Here is a 24,782-nt window from a genome sequence, read left to right on the forward strand (position 1 = left end):
ACACACTTTTTTGTTTTCAGCTATCGAAAATTCCTCGTGGACACGTTTCTGCGGCTTTTATTCCAAGTTGATACAAATTGCTACACTGTATTCAACGACTTTGTCATGTTGCCTTTATTGTTCATAGTCTCCACAGCTGTCATGCCATTTACCATGCCAGAGTCAGATATCACAAAATTAAGAAGCAGCAGCAGCTGTAACGAACACAGTCACTCAATAAACAAACAAACCGCGAAACACACACACACACATAGCAGTCACATTCATGGAGTCAAGATAATCATTTACCAAACTACTTTCTCTGCCGCTCTAATATCCATCACGAGGCACTGCAATACATTCCACAAAATACGGCATAGGATTTCAATACAAAACAACCTTTTCCAAAAACCCCATTGTCTGCTCATAAACAGTCCTAGTTTCATTTTACACGGTCACTGATTAACAGAGCGAATATAACGCACAGACATTTCGATTTTTTCTCTTGCCGAAAATGACTGAGCTTAAAAGACAAAGAGCTGCAGAAAAAAGATAGTATTTATCTAGCAATAGCATAAGAATATAGAGAATACTTTTATATAATTACCATAAACCCCTGACAGTCAATACACAAATAAATAAAAATAATTATGATTTGATGTACAGTGCAGCTATACACCAGCCAGAAGAACACATCACGGTCTGCTTACAATTCCTGGATGCTTTTTTTAAAACGTTAAGCAGCCGCAAAAATGACACATTCTGCGCTCAGTGTGCTAATAATCCATAGATGATTCCAGCAAACGACCGAAAAGTGACACTTTTTTGTGCAAATGTCTCACATGCTGCGCCTGCAAGTTGAACTTGCCCTCAGGCAAAGCAACGTTACAGGAAGAATATTTCTACCACACAATAATGAGGATACGTTGCAAAAATGTCCAAGTAGGATTCTTAAACGTGGTTAAAGATAGACTTTCAAAACTAACATTTAGGAGCAACCATTTTCACAAGAAGGGGATTAATCAGAGGTCAAACTGACCTTTTTATTATTAGGAACCACACTATGACATAAAGTAAGAGACAATGAGTTGTGTACTCATGTCAGTAATCCTTTATGATTTATCCATTTTGTAAGACATAATGTCATTTCATTGACATTTGATGATTAACACAATTTGGGTTTAAATTGATATTATTTTTTACTTAGGTAGATGCTGTACCTATAACTGTACATCATACAAGGAGGACGATAACAATTAAGTGTTTAAAATTAATTGAATTTGTCCTTTTGGTGTATGGATTGTCTCAGAGTTTAACATTTCTAAATGTTTTTTTGTTTTTTTCCAGTGTGTAGGAGCTGTCCTGTTTCACATATAGTGATTGTTTGGTCTTTTATATAATAAATTGAATGGCACTAATATAAATAAAAATGTGCTTATATTTATGCAGCATTGAATGCTAAATATAACCAATTTAAATATGACCCTTTATTTATGATAAATGCCATTTCAAAACTGTAACTTATATAAACCCAAGAAAGCCAGCGCTGAGCTGTTAGCAGTTGAAATTAAGATATAAATACACCCAACAATGTCTTAATCTGCATCACTTCTCAGTGCATTGCAGAGGCTTTTTTTAAATGCTCCATGATGCAAACTATTTAAGGGCACTTAAGATGCACCCTAATATCACCAGAGGTTTCTAAAGTTGTTCAGTTTACGCCTAACCCCACATTATAATCTAATGTTCTGTATGTGCAATCCTAGTATAAAGTGACTGACTCAGCAAACTGACTCAGTGGACCTCATTTTAATAATCTCAAGAGAAGAATGTAAGTATGGAACTGCACCGATAATAAAACGGTTTCCTTGACAATGGGCTGCTGAGTGGGAGTGTTGTTAAAGTGGAAGCCAATGAGGTGATTGTTAGCTTATTCGTGGTGAAGGAACTGCTGCCTGCCAAGCACCATCACAGTGACAGCACTGCATGGACTTAGTGGCGTCCTCTTCATTACTTGGAGCAGAGAGCAATGATATACTCATAATGATCATATTTTGTTTGATTAGGGAAGAAATGTTGTGCTAAGTAAGAGTCCCTTTTGTAATAGCCCTTGTGGAGAAAACCTCCAGCACATCTTCACAAGTCAATATTAGATTTATAAACTCCAAATTAATCAAATACCGTTCTCCCTGGAGCTGCTACAATTTTTTGACAATCATTTGAGGTGCTATGGCAGTATAAAATCCCAAGTGGCAAAAAGTACACTGCTGCAATTTAAAAAAAAAACAGGTTACGTCAATGGAAAGAATTGTTTAGCTTCCTGGACACATCCCAGATGTAATTAGACATCATAGATGTCTCAATCTGAAAATGAGACTTGGAGAGTTGGCGTGTTGCTATGGAAAAGGCATCATTGTTTCAGCAGTCCTTTTTTGGAGTTGTGCTATGTATTTATTGTGGAAATGCCTTTTAAAAATTAAATTATTTATAATTCAATTTAACAATGCAATGTTTTTAACATCAAAAGTCTATAACAGCAATTTCTAGCCTTTCAGTGTGGGTTATGTCCCTTGTAATTAATATAGAGCTGACCCTAAGAAAAGAAGAGAAATATCCAAAATGTATGCAAAATTACAAACCTTGAGGTACTAACTTGAAGACACCATCCTGCCTCGTCGGAACAAGGTCCACACGTTAAAAAAGGCAGTCACTCTCTGAGTAATAAATTCTTTAGGAGATGAAAACATTATTTTGGAAGGGATTTCTCTGTGCACCACAGCCACTGAGTTTTCTCTTCTTCCAAACAAGTTCAGCATCTCAGATGTAAAGGGGCCACTGCACCTGGGGGGCCCCAAAGTCTTCTCTCGCTCTGAGGACCTGCTGCCATGTCATAGTCCCACACACACACACACACACTGGGTGTTTGGAAGCCTGTTTTCAATGGGTGACAGGTGTGGTGGGTGAGGCTGGCACATGTGGTGTGGTGGGGCTGGTGGGGTTTTGTGTTGAGCTCTTATAGGAACGCAGAAGAACTTTGTGCTTGGTGGCCACCTCCTCTCGTCTGCGCTGCTGTTCGGCCAAGAATTCCTTGAGACGGGTGTTTGTAAAGGTGAGAGTCTGCCTCCGAAGGCGCATCAGATAGGCATCTTGAAGCCAAGAGTTATTGAAGCATTCCTTTATAGATGGGCGAGCCCTGTTGAAGACGAAAACAGTCAGGACCCAAATAATTATAAATGTCTTGTAGAATGAGATCACAGGCAGAGTTTAGCAATGCAGGAATTACCAAAACAAACTTGTGTTTAGCTTACCAAGGGTAGCTACAGAGGATCTTTTTAAGAAACAGAGAGGCACTTTGGGACACATTCTGGTAGAGGTTAAGGAGGTCAAACTTTGATGCCAGGATCCTGGCTTCAGTCTCCTGAGGATCATTTTCCATGAAAGGAGACCTGCCACTCAACCTGAAAAATCAGGGAGAGGTTTAAACAAGGTGTAGATCATTCAGAATTCAGAAAACACAATCCAAGCGTGACCCAAAGGTTATTTGTGAAAGGAGAAACAAGTAATCAGTGCACATATAGCAAGTCAGTTCCTCCTAAAGAACTGTTGCATTTCTATTTAAAGAGGACTTAATGAGCGGAAGCTGCGAAAGCAGGACTCACATGAGGAAAGTAAGAACGCCCACGCTCCAGATGTCAGTAGGAGGGCCCACCACATCACCTCTCAACATCTCTGGAGCTGTATGGAGAAGAGAGGAAAAAAATGCACAGGTGATCATTCATTTAACCGATAAAGTGTCTTTGTCCCACATAAACAACATTTGTGATTTCTGATGGTTGGGTTCGTCCAACTTTTAATTTCATCCTCCTTCGTCCAAACAGTAAAATAAAACTGCTTCAATGAAAAGAATGAAAACAAACCAAATGCATTTTAAAAATAAAAGTACAAAACAGTGTTTTGTATGTATTAATATCCCAGACTCTTACACATGTATTCTAGTGTTCCAACAGGAGGGTTGAACTGCTTGAGGAAGAGAGGGTTGAAAGTCTGAGCACTGCCAAAGTCTATGATCTTGATGACGTTCATGTAAGTGACAATGATGTTCTCTGGTTTGATGTCCAGGTGGAGGATGCGCCGGGTATGGAGGTAGTCCAGACCCTGGAGGATCTGCAGTATATAGGTCACCACGTCATCCTCAGAGTAGCGGAACCTGAGAGAAAACAGCTCGTTAAAAAGGATCCAGTTCAAATTATAAATTGTATTTCTGTTTCACCAAATCAGACAAGCAGCAAATGAAACACTACATTTGTCACTTTGGCTTCACCTGTCTATGATGCTGTGGAGCAGCTCCTTTCCACTGCAGTACTCTGAAATAAGCACCAAGTAGCGTGGTGTGACATACGCTTCGTGCAGAGCCATGATTCTCTCATGATGAAGGGACTTGAGGATGTCGTATTCGAGCAGCACAGTCTGTTTGGTGTCTGCTTCATATGGAACAATCTTTGCCATAAAGAGGTTGCCTGTGGCATTCTCCCGGCACTCGCGGATCACACCAAAACGGCCCCTTTGTAATAAGAAGAGAGTGTAGTTAAGGAAATATTTATGCAGAGCCATTAATCCCAAAATTCAATGCTGTAAATCTTCACAAGTTCAGCTTTCGTGCTGTTCTATGGGCAATCATTACCTTGCTTTCTCATCCATGAAGGTGTAAGGTTTCTGCGGAACTCCCTGGCGCAGCGATCCCTCACCAGGCTTGCCCACTGGTGTCCTCCGTCCAGAGGGTGTGATCCGCCCCGAGGGTGTGATCCGTCCAGATGGGGTACTCCAGCTCTCCCCTCCCTGCACCACAGGTGTCAGGCTCTGCACCACCACCACAGCCGGTGAGACCGGAATCACAGGAGTGACTTGGGTTGTGGTGGTTGAACTGCATTGAGAAGGCGGAGTAGCACGAGCAGTTGCGGCTGGCACGTACAATGGTAGAGATGAAATGGGTTTCCCAATGGTAGGGGCAGGAGAAGGGGATTGATTGACTTTGGTGTGAACTGCATTTAAAGGACTCCGAGGCTTGGGAGGAACAACGGGCGGTGGTGCCAACTTGGTTTGAGGTTTGCTCATACTAATGCTAAGGGTGGTTTTGGCTTTAGTTGTAGCTTGGACACTTGTGGTGGTCTGAACATGAGCTTGATCAGAGGGGGTGGTTCTAAGGGTGTTTCTTTCTGCTGAGTCTTGGACACTTGTGGGGGTCTGAACAGGAGCTTGATCAGATGGGGTGGTTCTAAAGGTGGTTTTTGCTGTTGTGGTTTGGACACTTGAAGTGGTCTGAACAGGAGCTTGAACAGAGGGGATGGTTTTATGGTTGTTCTTTGCTGCTGTGGCCTGAACACTCATGGTGGTCTGAACAGGAGCTTCATCAGATGGGGCTGCACTAATAGTGGGAGTGACAGCTGGGCGGCTAGCATCGACTTGAACGACAGGTTTGATGGTCATTGGGGAAGCAGACTTAGTTACAGTCAGACTGGGAGCTGAGGTAGAGGGAGGGACAGTTGGGGCAAGTGTCACTGTAGTGGATTTACTTGGGGCTGGCTTAATGGGAGGTACTTTCATGGATGACATCATCACAACAGTGGGAGGAGGTGCAGTCGTAGGGACAGTCTTCACCACGACAGACGCACTGGATTTAGCTGGTTCTTGTGAGGGACAAAGAAAGGATACAGTGAAGAGATATGACAGTAAATCATTGCATGGCTTTATGTGTGAAAGACATGTACCACTAAATCCATTGGTCAGGACTGAGTAAATCTAGAGTTCAGTTACTTTAAGACATTCCTTTTCCATAGAGAGGTTCACGATGCCATCAGCTGATTGCACAAACTCCATATAGCACAGCACTTTTAATTCTACTTGGTGATGCATTTGTGCTTTGGTCCATAGAGACACGAACACCTGCTTGTGGTTGTACCCACACATACTGTATACCGCCTACTATTCAATATAAAGAATATAAAGTGAGAACTCTTGCTGAAATATGTATGTGCTTACGTATGCGTGTGCAGAACCCTAGACAGTAGCGGCCCTCATGTTAGTGTGCAGTGCAGACACAGAATGTGGAAAGGTTGGGTCTTACAAACTAATTAATCAAAGTGAGTACACTGAGATTCTTTATTATTTCTTTTTTAAGCCCTTAAACGGGGAAAATAATACATACCTGAAGGTTCCAGGCTCACCACTTGGGAGACGTTGCTGTAGGGGCCCTGGCCGGCTTTGTTAACACATGCCACCCTGAACCTATAGGAGAACCCTGCTGGCAGGTCAACCACATTGTAGTAACAGTCAGCCACCCCCGTTGCCACGATGAGCCAGTTGGTCTCACCTGTGAAGTAAAAATAGATGAGTACAATTTAAAATTTGCATTGCCATAGCACCCCAGATTTATTTGTGGGTTTGATTAAAAGTTTTTTTACTGTTTTGTTTGACAGGAGTAGAAATGAAAAATGACATTTGCCGAAGCTCCTGTGAAATATACTGCATATAAAATAATTTACATAAATTCGACATGTATCGAAATAAAAGCCAAAATGATTGTGTGTAAATACCAACCTTCTGCTTTCCTCTCCAGAGAGTATGTGCAGGGGGCCATGGTGTCTGAGGGCCTCCATAGTACTAAGGCTGTTTTGTTGTACTTCTGAGGAATCTCAGGAGTCCCAGGACGATTGGGTAGGCCTGTAAAAACAAGTATATGGTTTTATACAAGTTTGCAAAACTTTCATAGGTCCCTGAACTTTTACTGGTTCTCTGGTTACCACCAGAATATGTGTTCTGGCAATCCATTTGACCATTTATTTAAATAAAATACTATAATATACTGTAAACTGTATATTGACTCTTTAAAGACTGACACAAAATGGAGGTATGTCTCAGTTCTTACGAGCAAGGGATATTGTGCAAGAGCTGGATGTAGAGGCAAGGGGGTTTGTAGCAACACACTCATAAACCCCTGCATCCTTTTTGGTTGTGTGCATGATCATCAGTAGCTGACGGCCATCAGGGCAGGCGATCATATTCATCCTGGCATCAATCTCCAGAAGCTTCTTGTCTGAGGGAGCATTTATAGAAAGGATATTTTATTAAATGTTAAATTATCAATATATAGTAACTATTTGCTCTATAGGCAACATTGGCCATAATTGTATCTCTACAGCAATTATCAAGTGAATCTTGAGTAGTAGAGCTCTGTACCTTTCATCCAAGTGACATGTGGATGAGGGCTGCCAGCTGGCAGACAGCTGAGAGTGACTGGATCTCCCTCCAGCAGGACATGATCTCTCAGCTTGATGTGGAACACTGGAGGGAAATCTGACAGCCAAAGAAATTATACCATTTTACATACATTATCTCTGTCTGTCCGTCTGTCTACATGCTTATCTGTCAGCCCCTTGGTCCACCTAGTAAGCATTAAAAATAGTAGTTGCCTCTGTCCAAATAAACATCTTTAAATTTGACTGATTTCACATGGCTCATCTCATTTAACTAATCTGGAAAAATGTAAAAACTACACTTATTGCTTTGGTTTCTACAACCATTTAACAGCAAAGTCAGCTGTTTTAATCACACTCATTTTTCTAAGCAAAGCTAAGTGGGCCAGATGCTAGCTCTATCCCACAGTTTCTTAATATGTGACTTACCAGATGCCAGTTTAGAATACTGGCGTGAACGTAATGAACTGTTTTCTCTCGAGATTGCTGTTGGTATGTCGGGCTGTGATACTGTCTTGTTTTGCCTTCCTCTTGTCAGGCCCCATCTATCCCAGCGGGATCTGCGCTCAACCTCCGCACCTTTGTAAGAAAAATGATCAACTCCATAAACCAATCAAGATTGTTAGAAAATGTAATTAATAATACTCAAATGGAACATCATAGATAGGTAATTGAGTCATACCTTTTGCTATGTCAGTCTTTAGGCTGGACATGGAGTTTAGAGACTCTGATGAGGTTCCCATATTGCCCTGAGATGCTAGCTGGTTCTGAGGAACGCTGGGAACCTTCATAGCACGACTCTCTGATGTTGAACGTCGAAGCATGGAAAGAATTGGTGTCCTCTTTTGCTCCTTTTCCTCTGATGATTTCCTTTCCTCCGAGTAGCTTCGGATTCTGGTAGAGATTTCTGCCACTGTTGATTCAATCTTTCTTCGCATTGCTAAGACTGGTGATTCATTAGGTTTCTTGAGTTCCTTTGCACCTTGTTCCACTAAGGTGTCACCACTACCGTCCATGCGCATCATCTCCACTTCTTTCTTTTCCTGTGATCCTCTTCGGCCAAGAGTCCAGGAAAGCCTTCTTTTTGAAGCAACCGAGTCTTCTTCTTTGGTCATGTCATCCTTGCGTTCAGTAGATGGAGTTCTCCTCAAGCGCAAAGAGAGTCTTCTCATGAAGCCTTGGTCCTTTTGAGCTTCACGAAGGTCCAGGACTGACTTTGACTTCTCTTCAAGTCTTCTTGGTGCCAATTCCAATGGTGCACCTATTGGCCCCGGTCTGTATATCTCTTCACCTGCATCTCCAGTTTCTGTGGAAGTTGGTTGAGAATTTTCATCGTTCTTAGATCGGGACAAAAACTTTAGACTTCTAGAGAGAGAAGATTCACGTTTCTTGAAGCGAGCCTCAAAGACTTGTTCAGAAGTAATGTCCTCCAAGTCCACTCCTGCTGAAAGCTCTTGTTGGGATAAGGAATGTGTGGTCATCTTTGGTGGACTGGGTTCTTTTGTGATTGTTTCTGGGGATGCTACCCTGGCATATACAGCAGCATGCTCAGTGGTTGACTTTGGCAGAGCTAAGGATCTGCTGGCAGGAGAAGATGCAGGTAGAATAGTTTCTGTTGACTCTGATGATGGTGAGGCAGCTGGAACTGGTGTAGAGGGGCCTAAAGGTGGATCACTGAGGGGCTGAATTGAAGGGACCATAATGGTCTGCAAAATACTTGCATAAGCTGAAGTTGTTCCATCAGGAAGAACAACTCGAGAAGGAAGTGAAGGGGTTACATAAGTTGACACAACATTTGTTGGGGGATGGGGATATTCTTGTGTTGGTCTCACTATAACTGAGTTTGTGGATATGAGCATCTCAGATGATTTAGCAGCTATATTTACTTCCTCGTCTACATTTTCTACAATAACTTCTACATTTTCTTTCATATTTGATTCAGAGGGACTTATGTTTTCCTCTTCCATAATCTCATCCTTTTCTTCATATTCCTTCTCTACTTCTTTCACTTCCATTTTTTCCTCTACATTAGAGCTGTCAACCACAGGAGGAGGTGTAGGGATTTTCTGGCCTGTGTACTCTGACTCCATTGGTTCCTCTGATATACTCATATCCTTCTCTGAGAAACCACTTGTGCTTGATCTTTCATCAAAATTACAATCTGTTGTCAACCCATCCATCTTGTCATTTGTCTCATCTGACGTAATTTCTTTCTCCATTAATGACTCCTCACTTTCGGTTTTAGTAGGACTCTCCTGCACAACAGACTCTGGAGTTGGCGGTTTTGGTGAAGGATCCCTTGGAGTCACTGGACGAGAGTCTAACTTGATTTGCTCAGTTAAAGCTGACATAGATATTGCTTCCTTTAGCCTTCTTTCTTCTACCTGTGCCAGTGGAATCTCAAGAGGAGCTCCAGATCTGCGGTGTAAAACTATTGGCTCTGAATCACCTTGACTGAAAGAAGCACTTTTGCGCAAAATTTTGGGCTTGGGAACTTCATCTCTTGGTGATTCAGTGGAAGCAGCTCTAATTAGTGGTGGTGGACCTAACCGAGCACTTCGAGAATAGCGATCTGAGGATATTGCTCGTTTTTCATCTCCCATTCCTAATGTTTCCAACAGTGGTCCTCTCAGTCCACTCATTTTTTTGTCCACAGAGCCACCACGGAGCAGTCGTTGTCTCATCAGCTCCAGTTTAAGAGCATAATCTTCTTGACTCATCTTGACCGTTCCTGGGCTGGTGCTCCTCCTTGGTAGTTCCATAGAGACAGCTTTTTTCAAAACTTTTCTGCCATTTTCTTGATTTCCTTCTCCGGCTTCCTCCTCAGGTGTAATCTTCAGCAGCAATGCACTGTCAGCTGAGCCTCCACGTCTAAGTTCTCCTCTTCGCCTTCCTCCCTCTGGTTTGTCAGATTCCATACTTGAACCCCTTTGCAGTGGTTTTCTAGACAGCTCTGGCTTTTGGGACAATTCAACAGGTGGTTCTTCTTCTGAGGAGCCCTTATCATTGTCTTGTGATGACCTCTTCCGCTGCTGGCTTTTACCTGTGACCTCAACCTCATCTTTACTCATTTCCTTAAGGTCACACTCTATTGCCTCCTGTACTTGAACAGGTGACCCAGACGCTTTTGTAGTTCCATTTGGCTTCCATGTTTCCTTTTCATTGGTCTGTATGTCAGTCAGGGACATCCTTGATCCAGAGAATTCCATGTTTTGGGGCATTGGAATAAATGGCAGTTCATCAACATCTTCATCAGAATCGGAAGATGATGATGGCAAAGGCGAACCCTCTTTAAGATTCCTGGGAACTGCGATGGATATGTGGCTGGAAGAATCGTTCAGCAATTCAGGTATGGATCTCATGACCATTTTTGATTTATAGCTGATTAGCGAACGCTGCAAAAGTGGACATATGAAACAATTAAAAACATAAGAGAGAATCAAATGTGGATTTCAAATGTAATGCAAAATTGGCAGCAAAATATTCCTTACCTGCCACTTTCTGCGTGATACAAACTTTTTAAGTGCCTCTGTACTTATAGCCTTCCCCTTACTTAGTGTCTGTAAAATAATAGCAGATGTATTAAATTCATTTTGGCAAGTAGAATAGGTTGTGAAAAACTAACTAACACTGGCCTTGTCTTACCTTGAACCAGGGGTGTCGGAGACATTCCTGAGTATCAGGTCTCCTGAAAGAAAATTATGGCTAATATTAGTTTTACAGGTTTATGCACATTTGCTCTATTAGGCAGTATCATGTGCAGTTTTTGAAAATATACTGTATTCATACAGTATATGAAAAATATTACAAATTTACATATATCAGATCTTGACAAATAAAGTTACAAAGATGGTGTTACTCACAGTCTGTCAACCACCAGCAGTTTTATGATGAATCCTTTAGCCTCTCGGCAAAGGTCGGCAAACATGCTCTCCTCGAAGGCAACATTATAGTTCCTGATGTTCAGCACAGAACTGCGGTCGTTTTCACCAGCAAATGGAGAAACTCCTGTCAAACTTACAACAGAATCATAAACATAACTTTAATGAACAGCCCACAGAGTTTGAATGTTACACTCCAAAATACATTAAAATAAGTAAAAAAAAAACAAAAAAAAAACTCACCACAGATATGTGATCACTCCAACTGGCCTATACAAATAAGGAGAATAAAGGAACGTGTGTTATGACAGAGCAAACAAATTATCAAACAAAAGGTGTTCATAAATTGAAAAGACATTCTACCAGATATCTGTTGCTTTGGACACAGGGGTCTGATTGACAATTTCTGGTGCAACAAACTCCGGTGTGCCATATTTGCAGTATTGAGCTTCATCAGGTGTGAACACCACTGCGTTGCCAAAATCACAGATTCTGATCTGATCGCCATGGGGATCTGCCAGTAAGATGTTATCAGGCTGAGGAAAGAAGAAATAGAATAAATAATATTTTTCTACAATGTACTTTATCTGTTCCAAACTTTTACTTTGATCACCAATACAAGATGACAAAAGTTGGCGAGTACCTTGATATCCAGATGCATGATGTTTTGATGGTGAAGGTAGTCCAACCCTTCAAGAAGCTGCCTTACACATGACCGTACCTAGTGGTCCCAAACATGTAAATGATCACTACATTGAAATTTATCTTGAAATGTTTGGCAGAGCAGTCATAAAACACAGAACTTACATCAGACTCCATTACTGCAGATTTCCTTGTAAACCTGTCCAGCAGCTCTTCATGGCATCTTTCAAGAACAATTAAGGCAAGGTACAGCAAATGCATTGAATGTTTTACTGTATAGTAAAAGGTACAGTGTGAGCATTTTTATTTGAATCATTAATTGTATACTCGGCTTAAGAAAATAAGGATACATTTCAGTGACAATGATGACTGTATTCTTTTTCTGAAAGGCATCATGAAAGTAAAGGACTCTCTCGTGGTCCAGCTTGGAAAGCAGGTTCATCTCTCTCATGGCAGATATCTTCTTCTTGGCCCGAGTGGAGATGAACTTTGCTGCATACTCCAATTTGCCAATCTTCTGGGTCACACGCTTCACATAGGAAAATGCACCTCTGAAAAAAACCAAATATAAATCATGCTCTGTCATAAGGAAATACAGCCTTGTTGTTAATTTGACTGGTTCCACTTCTTCTCTAATTACTACATTTACCTTCCAATTTCCTTATGGATGTCATAATAGTCGGTCAGTCTGCGCATTTTCCGTAGAAGAGTCTCCTCATCATCCACTGGATCTTCTTTACTTTTAGCTGCAGGGATGGTAAACCATTAATTTGATCAAACACTCACTTTGCTTGTCACTTGTGCAGTAAGGCTTGCTTTCTTCCTTATGACACGAGTCGATGAACCACTTACCTTCATGAACGGTGAGCTCAGCCTTACAAGACACAGATCCTGCCAAGTTCCTGGCAGTGCAGGTATACACACCGGAGTCATCCGTTCGAGCATTTACGACCACCAGGGAGCATTCATTGTCATCATACACAAAAGTGTAATGGCTGCTCTCGCACAGCAGGATATCACTCTGAAAGAACAACAGTTCCTCCAGGGTTTAGCGACTGCATTCATGGTTATTCCTTACGTACAGCTATAGTTCCTGCAAAAGGCGCTGAACTAAACAAGTGACATGTGTAAAAACAAACAAAAAAACAACACCTTAAACCAGAGGATGTCAGGAATAGGTTTGCCCTCCACAACCACAGCAAAGCGGGGAGTCTCCCCAGCACAGACATCCAAGTCCTCCATGATTGTCTCAAATGTTGGTGGGGCTGTGGACAGAGTCTCAAGTTACAACACAGAGACAGACCGGATATAGAGATAGACGGACGAAGAGACAAATAGTTGGACGCACCTGCCATCTCCACACTGAAGGTGCAGCTGTCATTGCCGTACTTGTTAGAGGCCGTAAACACCATCTCTCCGACGTCGGTGCTCTTTACTTGGAACAGCTTCAGTGTGTGCTGGTCATCGTCTGGCATTGCCATCTCGTACAGGCCCGGTTTGCTGGAAAGGACCATTCCTCTCCTGGGGGTAAAGTTTTTGCATTGTAAACCAGGACTTATGTGTTATACTGTACTATAGCCACAGTAGGAGAAGAGCAGGTCCTGGTGTATATGCCAGGCTACAATAATAGAACTGTTGGACTGCTCAGGAATGTTGGAGTGATAATCACTTGGAGTTAACCCTGTCATACTGTGTTAATGCTTTTTGGTCATTCACTCAAACCAACCTATATACACACACATAGAGTCCACAAGGTAGCAGGTTTTTCTAGTAAATCAGCAAATAATCAGGTGATAAAGCAACAGATGTACTTGTGCTCAGAATTGACATAAACCTTAAGGAAAGCGACAGGTACCTCTTCCAGATGACGGCAGCGTTGACGTGATTGATGGTAACGGTGATAGTGACTGACTGGTTTTCCATCACAAATACAACATCTGGCTTATCAACAATCACTGGAGCCTCCTGAAGATAGGGACCTTGAAGAAAACCAAATTGCAGATTTATAATGTTAAAAGAATCTGTAGCGCATAAATGGTGAATGAACACATTGTCTAAAAAGCAGAATGTACCTCTGTCCAGGAGCTGCACTGGGTCAGTGGCAGGGGATGGCTTGCTGAAAGCCTTGGTGGTGATGGTCAGCACCCTGAAAGCATAGCGGACTCCTTTGGAGAGGGTTGAGATTGTGAATTGCGTCTCCTTCAGGCAAGAAGCTATGATTGTCCACTGGATGGAGCCCAGCGCTTGTTGCTGAATGGCATACATCAAAGAGCTGGGATCTAAACAAAAACAGTTACAATATATATAAGATGTTGTTCAACTTGAAAGTAAATGTATTATTATTTTTCTTGCTTACCAATGGAAGGGTCCAGTCTCCTTGGTTTCTTCCAGGTTAAGGTGATGGTTTTACCAGTGATGGACTCTATCACTGGCATCCCATCAGGGGGGTCAGGGAGGATATCTGAAAACAATGACATCAAAGATTCAAAAAAGCGTTTGAATTCCTGAAGACACCGCCAATGCACTGACATGTTACCGGAAAATGGAAAATGAAACAGAACTTCCTTGGTGAATGTAAAAATAAAATGTACCTGTGACATAGAGATGAGCGTAGCAGGTCGCCTTGCCTACTTTGTTTGAAATGACACTCTTGTAGACGCCACCGTGGGCATGACACACAGAGCGGATGACAAGGCTGTGGACGTCACGGACTGCAGGAGGAAGCAGAGAAAAAAAAAACAGATGGTGAAAAAAATGAGGTATAATAGTCTATAAAAACACCTCTCTGCTACTTAACTAAATGCATTCTGGTACTTAAAACAAGCTATATTTACATTTTCCTCTTGATCTCTTGCATCCCTGACAGTAATAACTGACCTGTTGTTACTGCACTGCATTAAGTCCATTTTTAAACACTTACACTGAGTCATCTTTCTGTCCTCTGTGCTCTCAATCCTTTTTCCATTGTGGAACCAGACAATGGTAGGATACGGCATACCAGCCACTTTACATTTGAGCACAGCCTCCTTTCCCTCGATCACATCCAGGTCAAAGAGAGGTTTGATGAAGTCAGGCATGGTGAAGCGTTCCACCTCGTTCTCTGGGACCTCTGGCTCCTCTGGAATAGATGGCATCTTCTCTAGTTTAGCCCTAGAATTAAAAAAAAAGGTCAAAATAAAGACTTTTTTTTTGTCCCGTAAACATAGGAGCTAATCCAAGAAAGCAGTCTTACATCTGTGAGGAAATGGCTGGCCGCGGTTCTTGAATGTAAAGTTCAGCAGAGGTCTCTGCCTCGCCATGACAGTTACGGGCTATTACAGTGTAGAATCCCTCGTCGTCATTGGTCACGTGAGAAATGATGAGAGAGTAGCGTCCACCCTCCTGAAGAATGCGAAGGTCCTCGCTTTCTGTGAGCGGGTGGTCTAAAGAGAAGTTTGTAATCATCATTATTCTATATTCCCTTAAGGTTTATAACTTTTTCATTACATTTTAGCTTATACTCCTATTTTGCTTTGCCCTTTGCTGCTGTGATATGGTAAATATTATTATCCTTTGCTTTTTGATAATTTGCCAATAATGTGGATGCTACTGGTTCTTCTTTGCAAAATTTCATTCCCAATATTCTTACAACTTGATTTAGATGAAATGTTTACCGGAGAAAGGTTACATTTTCAATTTTAACTAAACATTTTATGCATTTTTATCAAGAACTGTCCTACCGAAGTGACTCCATGTGACCGTAGGAGATGGTGTCCCACTGACTTTGCAGTCGAAGCGAGCATTTCGCCCCTCAATTACTTCTAGAACGTCCAGCTTGCGAGTGAAGAGAGGTTCCACTGAGGGGATGACCTTAAGTTTGCCACATGAGGTCACTTCCTCTGAAGAGGTGAAATCACAAACATGTAAGAAGATGGAGAGTAAACTGCTTTTTTATATCCACATATTCTTATTCATATACTGATATGTAATCTGAATTACTACCTTTGGCTGTGCTGAGCTTGCACATGTACGTCCCGCTGTCGTCCTCGTGTACCGAGTTGAGCAGGAGACGACACTTTCTACCGTCAAAGTGCATCTTGCAGTTGAGCAGTGCAGGCTGGATGAGTTTCCCGTCTGCCAGCCAGTCCACATCTGTGTCTTTGGGTCCTATGACGTGACACTCGAACATAACTGTGTCCCCAGCTCTGGCGGTGATGTCCCTGACCGGGCGGATGATGGCGAGACCTGGCTCAAATGTTGGAGCTGGGTGCAAATAAAAAGGACATTTAAATGACACCTGGTGGTGTCGTTAATTTGTTACATGTCATTGTCTTATTCACTTGCACGTCAGCTTTTGTTTGAGTATATTAAACCACAATGATAATGCCATTCATGAGTCATCATTTTTACTAATGGATAGGCCACCCACAGAGTCCAGACCTTAACCCCACTGTTTTCTTGTCTGGGCAGTGTATATGTCATCTTACATCAGAGATAGGAATTAAAATGAAAGTGGAAACAAACAGGACTTAATTTGACAAACAACATACCTTTGACTTCCAGCTTTCCTTCACACTGCTTTGTTCCATACTCATTAATGATCTTGCAGGTGTAAATGCCGGAGTCTGACCTGACGGCTGACTTGACCGTCATCTCGAAAGTGCCGTCTTCTTTCTCTCGTACCGTGTGGCGTGGACCTGATTTCACCGTGACTCTGTCCCTCAGCCTAACAGAAGGGAACGGAATGAAAGAAACCGTTGTTGAGAGCTAAATCACTCATGTACCACTCTGAGCTCAAATAAAATTCATGCAATGATGGATTACCAGGCAATCACTCACTCATTCACCTGGCTCAACCTCTCATTGGTATGAGTAAGGTGGGGGTGTGAGCTGTGTATGGGGGTGTCCAGCACTGCAAAAATGATGTTTACTTTCTTCTCTGCTTTTGTCTCTCGAGAGATGACAAACAGTAAAAACCTGCCTGAATGATTCAGCCTATCCTTGTCTGCTGTATTAAAGGATAACGGCTGTGACGCACTCAGCTGACATCAGACACTCATTAACAATGAAACAAGATGGCTGCATCATTCACAGTGCCTCGCTTCATTTATTCTGGGATTTGGCCAAAGATGTTGCATGGATCATGTGACAAAGACTTGAGCTAAATCACCTTTAACTGTTCTGCACACGAGAGAGATGCAATAACTCCTAAGATCAGCAGATGGCAGCAGTAGGCATTTGTCATGTAAATAGATCCACCACCACACACTAATAACAACTACATAATCATAAGAATGTTGGTAAATTATGTCAGACAATTTCCAAACGACTATCATTTTGTTGAAAAAGGATTTCACGAAAAATGAGAATAGTCTCGGAAGCGATAGTTGACGGTGAATTTAAATCACTTCCGTTTTCTATTTGCTCCTCAGAGAGTCAGTCTGAGGGATTTTTGTTTCTCTAATGGCCTTTACCACCAATTTAACATCCTAAAACCATCTGAAAACCTGCCGACACAATACAACAACAAATTACGTCATCAATGATGTGACAGAAAACCATTGGCTTGGTGTGTCCCAACCTTAAGACTCTACACTTATCAGTGCTTTCCAAATTTCTGTTCAGAAGTATTTTAGAATGTTCTCAACAATACTTTCTTTCGTATGTCACAGGAATAGCATACTGTACATCAGGCTTCATATGGACTGTGAGGACAGATAAAATATAGTAAATATCACCAAACATTTTGAAGATGTCCTCTCGGCATAATTTACAAATGTGAGCTCCACATTTTTTTTAAGCTCATTAGTTGAGTCAGATATTTGTATATTTGGGCCCCGAGCAGCTCCATGGCAAGAGGAGGGGGAGAGTCTGTTATTTTCTCGTTTGCCTATTAAGATCTTTCCGTCTGCCTGGAGATTGTTAGGCTTAATAATCATTAAGTTTCCTCCTCGCACAACAGATGCATTAAAGCCGCATGCACTAGATAGAATAAGTCATGCAGTCATGCGAGCTTGTTCACAGATTGTGATTCTTGGAAAGAAATGAACAACATTTGACGAGTGAGGAGACTTACCAATAAAGCATTGGTTTGGGTTGTCCACTTATTCGGACAGACATGGTGACTTCCTGTCCTTCAGTGACAGCTTGATCACTCATTGTTACCTGTTTGAAATTTGTAATGCGAGTATTTTTAAAGATGTGTCGAAGGGATGATCACACAACAGATTACAGATTCATACAAGACTAATAATATTGACGGAATCAAGAACAGTCAATAAATACCGCAGTTACATGCAGTGTCTTAAAAGAGACGGCCAAATATGCAGCAGAGTCTCACCAGGAAAGCCGGGGGTTTCCTGAAACGTGTGTCAATCGTCCGCCTCGTCTCCGGTCCTCCAAAATCCATGCCCTCCTCCAGTGGACTGAGATACTCCTCATCGGATGTAATAGGGCTGCTGATATCCATGGGCACACCCAGGTTTCCTCTGGGCTCCTGTACAGTCTCTATAAAAGCAACAGGGTTACACAACATTTGTATTTCAAGTTTGTAAGTAATTCTTATATGATGTCTAAACTTTATAATTGTATCACTGACAGCACAACATGTTGACAATGTGGGAATTTGTGTATTTAACCTACACCACCCCCCTCACCATAATTACATTCTGAGATGTCAAATGTGATATCCAAACAACAGTGGATTCACAGTGAGTGGAGCCAGTGAGCCTCAGTGGGCAATTTATAGGTTCAGTTTTGCCTCTGAGTTGCTATGGTAACTATAAGTGAGGTTGTTCAGCTGGAATATATGGCACACACAGGTTTTGCTCAGAGAGATAATGACGAGGGAGTAGGGAAGAAATCAGCTGAAACAGAATGCCAGTGTGAGGATAAATAAACATTCTTGTTTTAAAAGGGGGCAATAAGATGGGTTAAATAAATACCAGAAGAGAAATCTGACTTTTACTGCCAGTGATTTACTCTTATCTGTAATTTAACTCTGCCTTACAACACCATTTAAAAAAAAAACAAGTGATAGTACCATCTTTGCATAAGAATGCTGATTCGTTAATTTAGGCTTCTCAAGCACAGCCTTGCATATACTCAAAAATCAAACTTACCAGGTTTAACTGTAAGGGTGGCAGTGCTCGACGCTTTCCCCACCTGGTTAACAGCAGTCGCACAGTATTTGCCGCCATCACTTGTTTTTGCTGATCTGATGAACAAAGTGTGTCGTTCACCCTCCACTTTGACTGTGTAATTTGCATTGCCCGTGACTTTGCTGTTGTCTTTTGTCCAGGTCACTTGAACAAAGAAGACAAATCATTTCAAGTGTGATCAACTACCTTAAAGATATACCTTTAACTTTCTTTTAATAACAACAATGCAATTATTTTACCTTCAGGACTGGGGGTTCCAGCGATGATACATTTGAGTAGCACATCTGCACCTGCAGACGCGACAGTGTCCTGTAGGGGAAACTCAAATAAAGGAACCTCCAGTGGGTCCTCTTCAGCAGACACATAAGAATCATCTGAAGAATCTGCACAGTGAAACAAAAGACAAACCTGAAAGAAAATGTCTCCAGAATTGAATAACAAGCTGACTAAACATGAAAAACAATCAAGCAGGGATTTCACATTACTGCAGAATGCTTAACGAGAGAATTACAATGAATTCTAACCTAACTCTGGAGACAAGGGTCGCGGGCGACGGTTTTTTCCTTTAGTCTTGTGCTGTTGTCCTTCTTTGGCAACAGTGGTAACCTGGTGCCTCCCATTTGTCTTCACAGGAACATCTACTTCAATCGTTTCATCTTCAACAATTATTGTAGGGACTCTGAACTTGGGGGTTGGTTTTGATAGCTCCACTTCCATTTTCTCCTCTGGAGGAGTGACTGGTGACACTCTTGGGGGTTTTGGGGGAAGTTGTGGTGGAGGATCTTGCACTATAAGAGACCTTTTTTGTACCAGTGGACTTTCAGGTCTGCTTTCAATTTTTCTTAGAGCTACCTCTATTGGTGTTTTCCTCCCTGAATTTTCATCCTTTTGCAAAATAGATTCCTGGATGTGGGGGGATTCCTGCATTCGCGATACTCTTTGAACGAGTGGACTCGGTGGCCTTCGTTCAATCTTGCGTAAAGTCATCTCAGAAATGTTTCTCGTTGGCGACTCTTCCCTCTGTTGGTTATGTAATGCTGGTGATGGTGATCTCTGAATGATTTCTGTTACAGGACTGGCTCTGTTTATTTCTCTCACAAATCGTTGACCAGGTAAGTCAGATAACTGCATTGACTGTGGGGTGCCCGCAACTTCTCCAAATCTACTGACCGTTACAGTCGTCGTACCAGTGCTTGCAGTCGTTTGGGGCTGTGATTTCGGTTGTGGTTTCGGCTGTTCTTGCTGCGTCTGCTCTTTTTGTTGCACTGGTTGCAAACTGGTTGAATCTTTTTCTTTCTGTTCCCTTGCCCACTGGGCACGTTCTCTTTCTTGAAGCTTTTGGAGGACTTGGGGGGGAATTGGCTCAATTTTCCTGAACGGCTGGCGCTGCTTGCCACGCAGGGAAAGCTGCTCAGTGGAAAAAGATTTCTTCATATGAGGTTTTCCAACAAGTTTTTTAATACGCTGCAGCTCTTCCGCAAACTTGTTCTCAATGTCCTGAACTTTTTGGGAGTAGCGAGGTTTGTCCTCGAGGGAAGCAGCTCTCTGCTTAAACATAGATCTCCGCTCAGCAGCATCCTCTTTCAGGGCCTCCCGAAGATCTTCCCTGGAACTTTCCCTAGAGATCCCCAACCGACTTCCTCCATCATCAGAGTCGACAGATCCAGCACGATTGAACCCTGCCCAGGATCTTCCCGAGATGGAACCCTCTGGAAGATCAAGGCTTCGCCTACGCTCCTCTAAGCCACGGACCTTCTCAAAAATCTTTGAGCTTGCCCTGGTAAGCTTTGGGGATGGTCTAAGGGTCAATTCTTTGCGGGAGTACTCACTGAGTGGCGTCTGTGGACGAGAGTCCTGCGTGTTACTTTGGGACACGGATTTTGGTTGCTTAACCTTTTCTTCAAACTCCCCAGGCACTGTGTCTTGGTATTCAGTTGGCACAACAATTTTCTTTCTCAAATTGACTGGTGTGGTTGAACCAGAGCGACTTGGCATTGGAGAGGTGGAGGGGCGTTTGACAAGCCTTGGGGACGGTGGTGGGAGGTCTTGAGGTGGAGACACTCTTGTAAAATCTTCTGAACGACTTCTGAAATTGGGGGTTTAAAACAAACGTTTGTAGTAATTCTGTTGATTAATGTATTTTAGTTTGGAATTGGGAGCAAATTTTGGACATTGAGTGATTTGCATGTTCTTTTCTTGCCTGGTTGTGTTTGAGAGATCCTCATGTGCATGTGCTCTGTTATCTTCTTCACCTTTGTCCATCACTGGGAAAAAAGAGAAAATAAGGAGAATTGCACAGGTAAGCTATCACACAAGTATAAAACAGAGCAAATTTAAAGCGGTTCTGGTCAATATTTCAACCTAATCAATGAACAAAAAAAATTAACAATGACCACTCAAATACAATCCCACAGAGAACTTATATCCATGTCTGTTTATATGTATATATACACATATACATATATATGTACACATATACATAAATATATACATATATATATACACACATACATGTACATACATATACATACACACACACACACACACATATATATATATATATATATATACATATACATACATACATACATACATAGATATATATATCTACATATATATATATATACATATAAAGCCATATTTAACTGACAGTTCATACCAAGTAAACAGAGGCAGACAAACTTTGGGACAATTAACAGCCAGATATTTCCAAAATAGAGCCGAGTAAATGTTTGGCTCACATCCATCATGTAGACAAACACTACTCAGAATAACACTGGTCCATGTCTGCTACATTATTAACTATGCCTAATGTTTGCCAATACCTTCACCTTTAGAGCCTAATACAAGGGAAAATAAACCAGTTCAAGAGGGATTAAATGCAGCTTGCAGTGCAAAATGAAGCAATTACTTCCTTTGAAGCAGCTGACACATTTAATTAAAGTTTCTGCAAATGGTAATGATGAGTTCAATAAAGGGACAAAAATAAACTTCACCTATAGTTAATTCAAAATTGGTGGATACCTGTGTGCACAGGCTGGTCCTCACACTCACCACTATCTTCTTTGGTCTCAAATTGATCTCCACCTTCATCCTCTGTTGTTTCGGAATCTGAAAGAAGACACATAGATACAGTATATTATAACATAATACATGAATTACTTTTTTTCACCTAAACTGAGTTACAATTAGAGTTATATTTCACCTAGAGTAGTATTTTTGTTATAATTGATGCCAGTCAGATTTGTGCAAAGAGAATATTTGAAAGATTACACCCTTTATCCTATCAAATATAGGGTTAGGGTTATGTATGTATTTATGTATGTGTATATATATATACACATACATACATACATACATACACACACATATATACACATATATAAGTGAATTCAACAAAATTAAAAGTGACGAGGTAAATTGAAGGTTTAACTATATGTTTATTTATTCATTGCATTACATTTTTCTCTCAACCTTACTGCGAAGGAAATCTCATTTGAAAACAAACTAAACGTTGCTGTCATGGAACTATGGTAGAATGTTTACCATTTAGCAGCATATAGTCTATTTAACTCCCTTTTGTCCATCTTGAACATAAACAGTTGTTGTGGCTGAACCACCTGAAAGATATCACTGTTTTTTTCTCAGACTGAAAAAAATATATATATCTGTAAGTTCAGGCAGAGGGAGAACTCAAAATAGAAAGCATGATTGAGTCACCGGCATCCCAGCAGCTCTCATGAGGTGTTTGCTTCACTGTAGGTGGAATTACTTATAAATAAAAAGAAAAGGCAGAGGCTGTGTGTTGTTCCCCTACAATAAAAGATCACATGAGAATCTCTGCAATGACCAGAGATTCAGTGTAAATACAAACATCAAACAAGTAAATCAAATTGGTTTATTTGTGTCAGACTTTGAGTTTTCTACTCTCTGTTTCACACAATAAAAACTATGGAAGTGTTGATGCATGTAATACTGATAAAGTACCTTTGGAAAATTCAAGCATCCAAGAATTTTATTTTGAATTTTGTAGAGTAACACATAATAATTTAATAAAGCAGTTATAAATGCATGTCTTATAGGAATCAATGAGTCTATTGTAAAAGTATGGTATAGAGACCCACACCTGCTTTCCCAAAGCATTCATTAACATCAGGATATTTAAGTTTCAACTACTACTGAGTTTCAACTCAGTGATAAAGTGTCCATTGTGGAACATTTAGGTGTAAAAGTGTGTAAAATGTATCTAAAATTAAAAAGTTGGCTTTAGAATAAGCTTTTTAATGGTTCTTTTGGAATAAAGAAATAAAAGTATGAGTGCTCCTGTCCTAACTTCTACTACTATGCAAAGCAGAAAAATGTTCTGTTGTGTGAATGTCGCCATAGTGGAAAGGTAGGGGTTAGTGGAAGAGTCCATTTGCAGTCTGGCCATGAGATGTCACGACTTCTTACACACCGAACCTTTAAATGAATACAAATTTAGCTCAGGGCCTTACAGATGGATTTAAGTGGAATAAAGAAAATCTTTTTTGTCTCTCTGTCACCAAATATAAGCATTTACAACACGATGAAACAAAGTAGAATAGGGAATGAGTAAAACCAGACACATACATCACCGTGTCAGCATTTCAGTGCAACTCAAAGTCTTCTGCGAGTCTTTGAAGTTAGTACAAAGCTTACGGCATGGCGTTGTGCCTTGATGCTGGTTTCTGTTTGCCATAGTGATTACATCTTACAATTACACTAGCCTAATCTAGTTTCCCGCTCAGTGATGGGTGTACAGAGCATCTCCTTCATCTCCTTTAATCATCTTCACTGCATCTGACACCGTGGAAACACAGTGTGGGCAGTCCCTCAGTAGTTATTTATTTAAAGACAGAAATGCCTTTGTCAACATTTCAAATTAATACACAAACATATACAATGGAAATTTTAAGAAATACTTGACAAGAGACAACTGAAATTGTACTTGCCTGATTTTTTCTTTGGTCTGGATTTTTTATTTTCATGGCTGCTGGTATATCCACAACAAACATCGTTTGTCTTGGCTTACACTCAGCAGCAGCAGGGTATTCCCCAGAATACACTGGGGTTTCTGAGCCATTACTACATGTCTAAATCAGGAGATTCTCTATAAAAGACACCAGCGTGTAACATCTGGCCGGGCTGTAAATAGGTCCAACTTGTTATATAGTGTAAGTCTTTGCCAAACATGCACGTGATAGCTCCTCAGTCAAATGGAGAGAGAAAAAGCAAAAGGAGAGAAGGCACTTTGGTCCATTATGTAACAAGTTGTACCTCAAAGTCTCAGCGGCTCCTCTGAGGAAAAATCCGTGTCTGAAAAGGCACAGAGCGTAAACCTCCATCTGCAGGTGGAAATGTCTTTTGAATGCACATCATCCACTCGGAGGGAGCCCCCCACCCCCCCGTATCCACACAATAGCCAGCGACAGTGTGAGCATCTTTCCCTCGCTGTGTTCCACCCCACATGCAGCGCACACTGATAGGCAGAAAAAAAACAATACAGTGGGAGTGATCCAGCTTCTGTGTTTTTTTTTTTGTTTTTTTTAGATCAGTGTTCTACAGCTCTGGATGACATTTTTCTTCTTTCTTTTTTTTTCTCCCTTCCGCACCGTGTGTGTGTGTGTGTGTGTGTCTTATTTCTCAGCCGGTGTAATGAGATGATGTGCTGTCGGCAGGGAGAGAGAGAGAAAATCACTGCAACAGCTACAGTGAAGCTCCTCGCTCCTCTGCATTGCTGGAACACTGTTAGCTCGCACGGCAAATGTATCACTGCTTGTTTACACTGACTACACAACACAAAAAAAAAATGCTCTGCTTCACAGGGGAGATGACACAACACTTGACACACAGGTAATGTTTGTCTCAGA

General features: G+C 41.3%; 1 protein-coding gene across 2 annotated transcripts in view; it reads right to left on the reverse strand.

The window, feature by feature from the left end:
- Window positions 1-90: 90 nt before the first annotated feature.
- The window catches only part of spegb (striated muscle enriched protein kinase b), a 31,551-nt gene continuing 6,859 nt past the window's right edge, over window positions 91-24,782 (reverse strand). Inside the window, exons 2-41 of one of the 2 annotated variants that reach the window (XM_044019102.1) lie at window positions 21,946-22,002; window positions 21,092-21,155; window positions 19,416-20,977; window positions 19,131-19,274; window positions 18,853-19,035; window positions 18,072-18,238; window positions 17,808-17,896; window positions 16,282-16,457; window positions 15,734-15,994; window positions 15,472-15,630; window positions 14,985-15,174; window positions 14,673-14,902; window positions 14,344-14,463; window positions 14,109-14,213; window positions 13,825-14,031; window positions 13,608-13,731; window positions 13,101-13,273; window positions 12,905-13,017; window positions 12,605-12,773; window positions 12,402-12,498; window positions 12,103-12,303; window positions 11,918-11,975; window positions 11,754-11,831; window positions 11,474-11,646; window positions 11,354-11,380; window positions 11,093-11,245; window positions 10,875-10,917; window positions 10,721-10,789; window positions 7,912-10,624; window positions 7,659-7,808; window positions 7,213-7,329; window positions 6,902-7,069; window positions 6,574-6,696; window positions 6,182-6,346; window positions 4,661-5,663; window positions 4,301-4,540; window positions 3,963-4,186; window positions 3,639-3,714; window positions 3,288-3,437; window positions 91-3,172 (exon numbers count right to left, since the gene is read on the reverse strand). In XM_044019102.1, the coding sequence (XP_043875037.1) occupies window positions 2,917-3,172; window positions 3,288-3,437; window positions 3,639-3,714; window positions 3,963-4,186; window positions 4,301-4,540; window positions 4,661-5,663; window positions 6,182-6,346; window positions 6,574-6,696; window positions 6,902-7,069; window positions 7,213-7,329; window positions 7,659-7,808; window positions 7,912-10,624; window positions 10,721-10,789; window positions 10,875-10,917; window positions 11,093-11,245; window positions 11,354-11,380; window positions 11,474-11,646; window positions 11,754-11,831; window positions 11,918-11,975; window positions 12,103-12,303; window positions 12,402-12,498; window positions 12,605-12,773; window positions 12,905-13,017; window positions 13,101-13,273; window positions 13,608-13,731; window positions 13,825-14,031; window positions 14,109-14,213; window positions 14,344-14,463; window positions 14,673-14,902; window positions 14,985-15,174; window positions 15,472-15,630; window positions 15,734-15,994; window positions 16,282-16,457; window positions 17,808-17,896; window positions 18,072-18,238; window positions 18,853-19,035; window positions 19,131-19,274; window positions 19,416-20,977; window positions 21,092-21,155; window positions 21,946-22,002 (10,577 nt within the window). In that variant the 3' untranslated portion in view covers window positions 91-2,916. Of the gene's footprint in view, window positions 3,173-3,287; window positions 3,438-3,638; window positions 3,715-3,962; window positions 4,187-4,300; window positions 4,541-4,660; window positions 5,664-6,181; window positions 6,347-6,573; window positions 6,697-6,901; window positions 7,070-7,212; window positions 7,330-7,658; window positions 7,809-7,911; window positions 10,625-10,720; window positions 10,790-10,874; window positions 10,918-11,092; window positions 11,246-11,353; window positions 11,381-11,473; window positions 11,647-11,753; window positions 11,832-11,917; window positions 11,976-12,102; window positions 12,304-12,401; window positions 12,499-12,604; window positions 12,774-12,904; window positions 13,018-13,100; window positions 13,274-13,607; window positions 13,732-13,824; window positions 14,032-14,108; window positions 14,214-14,343; window positions 14,464-14,672; window positions 14,903-14,984; window positions 15,175-15,471; window positions 15,631-15,733; window positions 15,995-16,281; window positions 16,458-17,807; window positions 17,897-18,071; window positions 18,239-18,852; window positions 19,036-19,130; window positions 19,275-19,415; window positions 20,978-21,091; window positions 21,156-21,915; window positions 22,003-24,782 lie in introns of both variants that reach the window. The other variant, XM_044019100.1, reaches the window with a different exon arrangement.

This window comes from Solea senegalensis, linkage group LG2 (assembly GCF_019176455.1).
Source record: "Solea senegalensis isolate Sse05_10M linkage group LG2, IFAPA_SoseM_1, whole genome shotgun sequence".
Classification (NCBI taxonomy): Eukaryota; Metazoa; Chordata; class Actinopteri; order Pleuronectiformes; family Soleidae; genus Solea; species Solea senegalensis.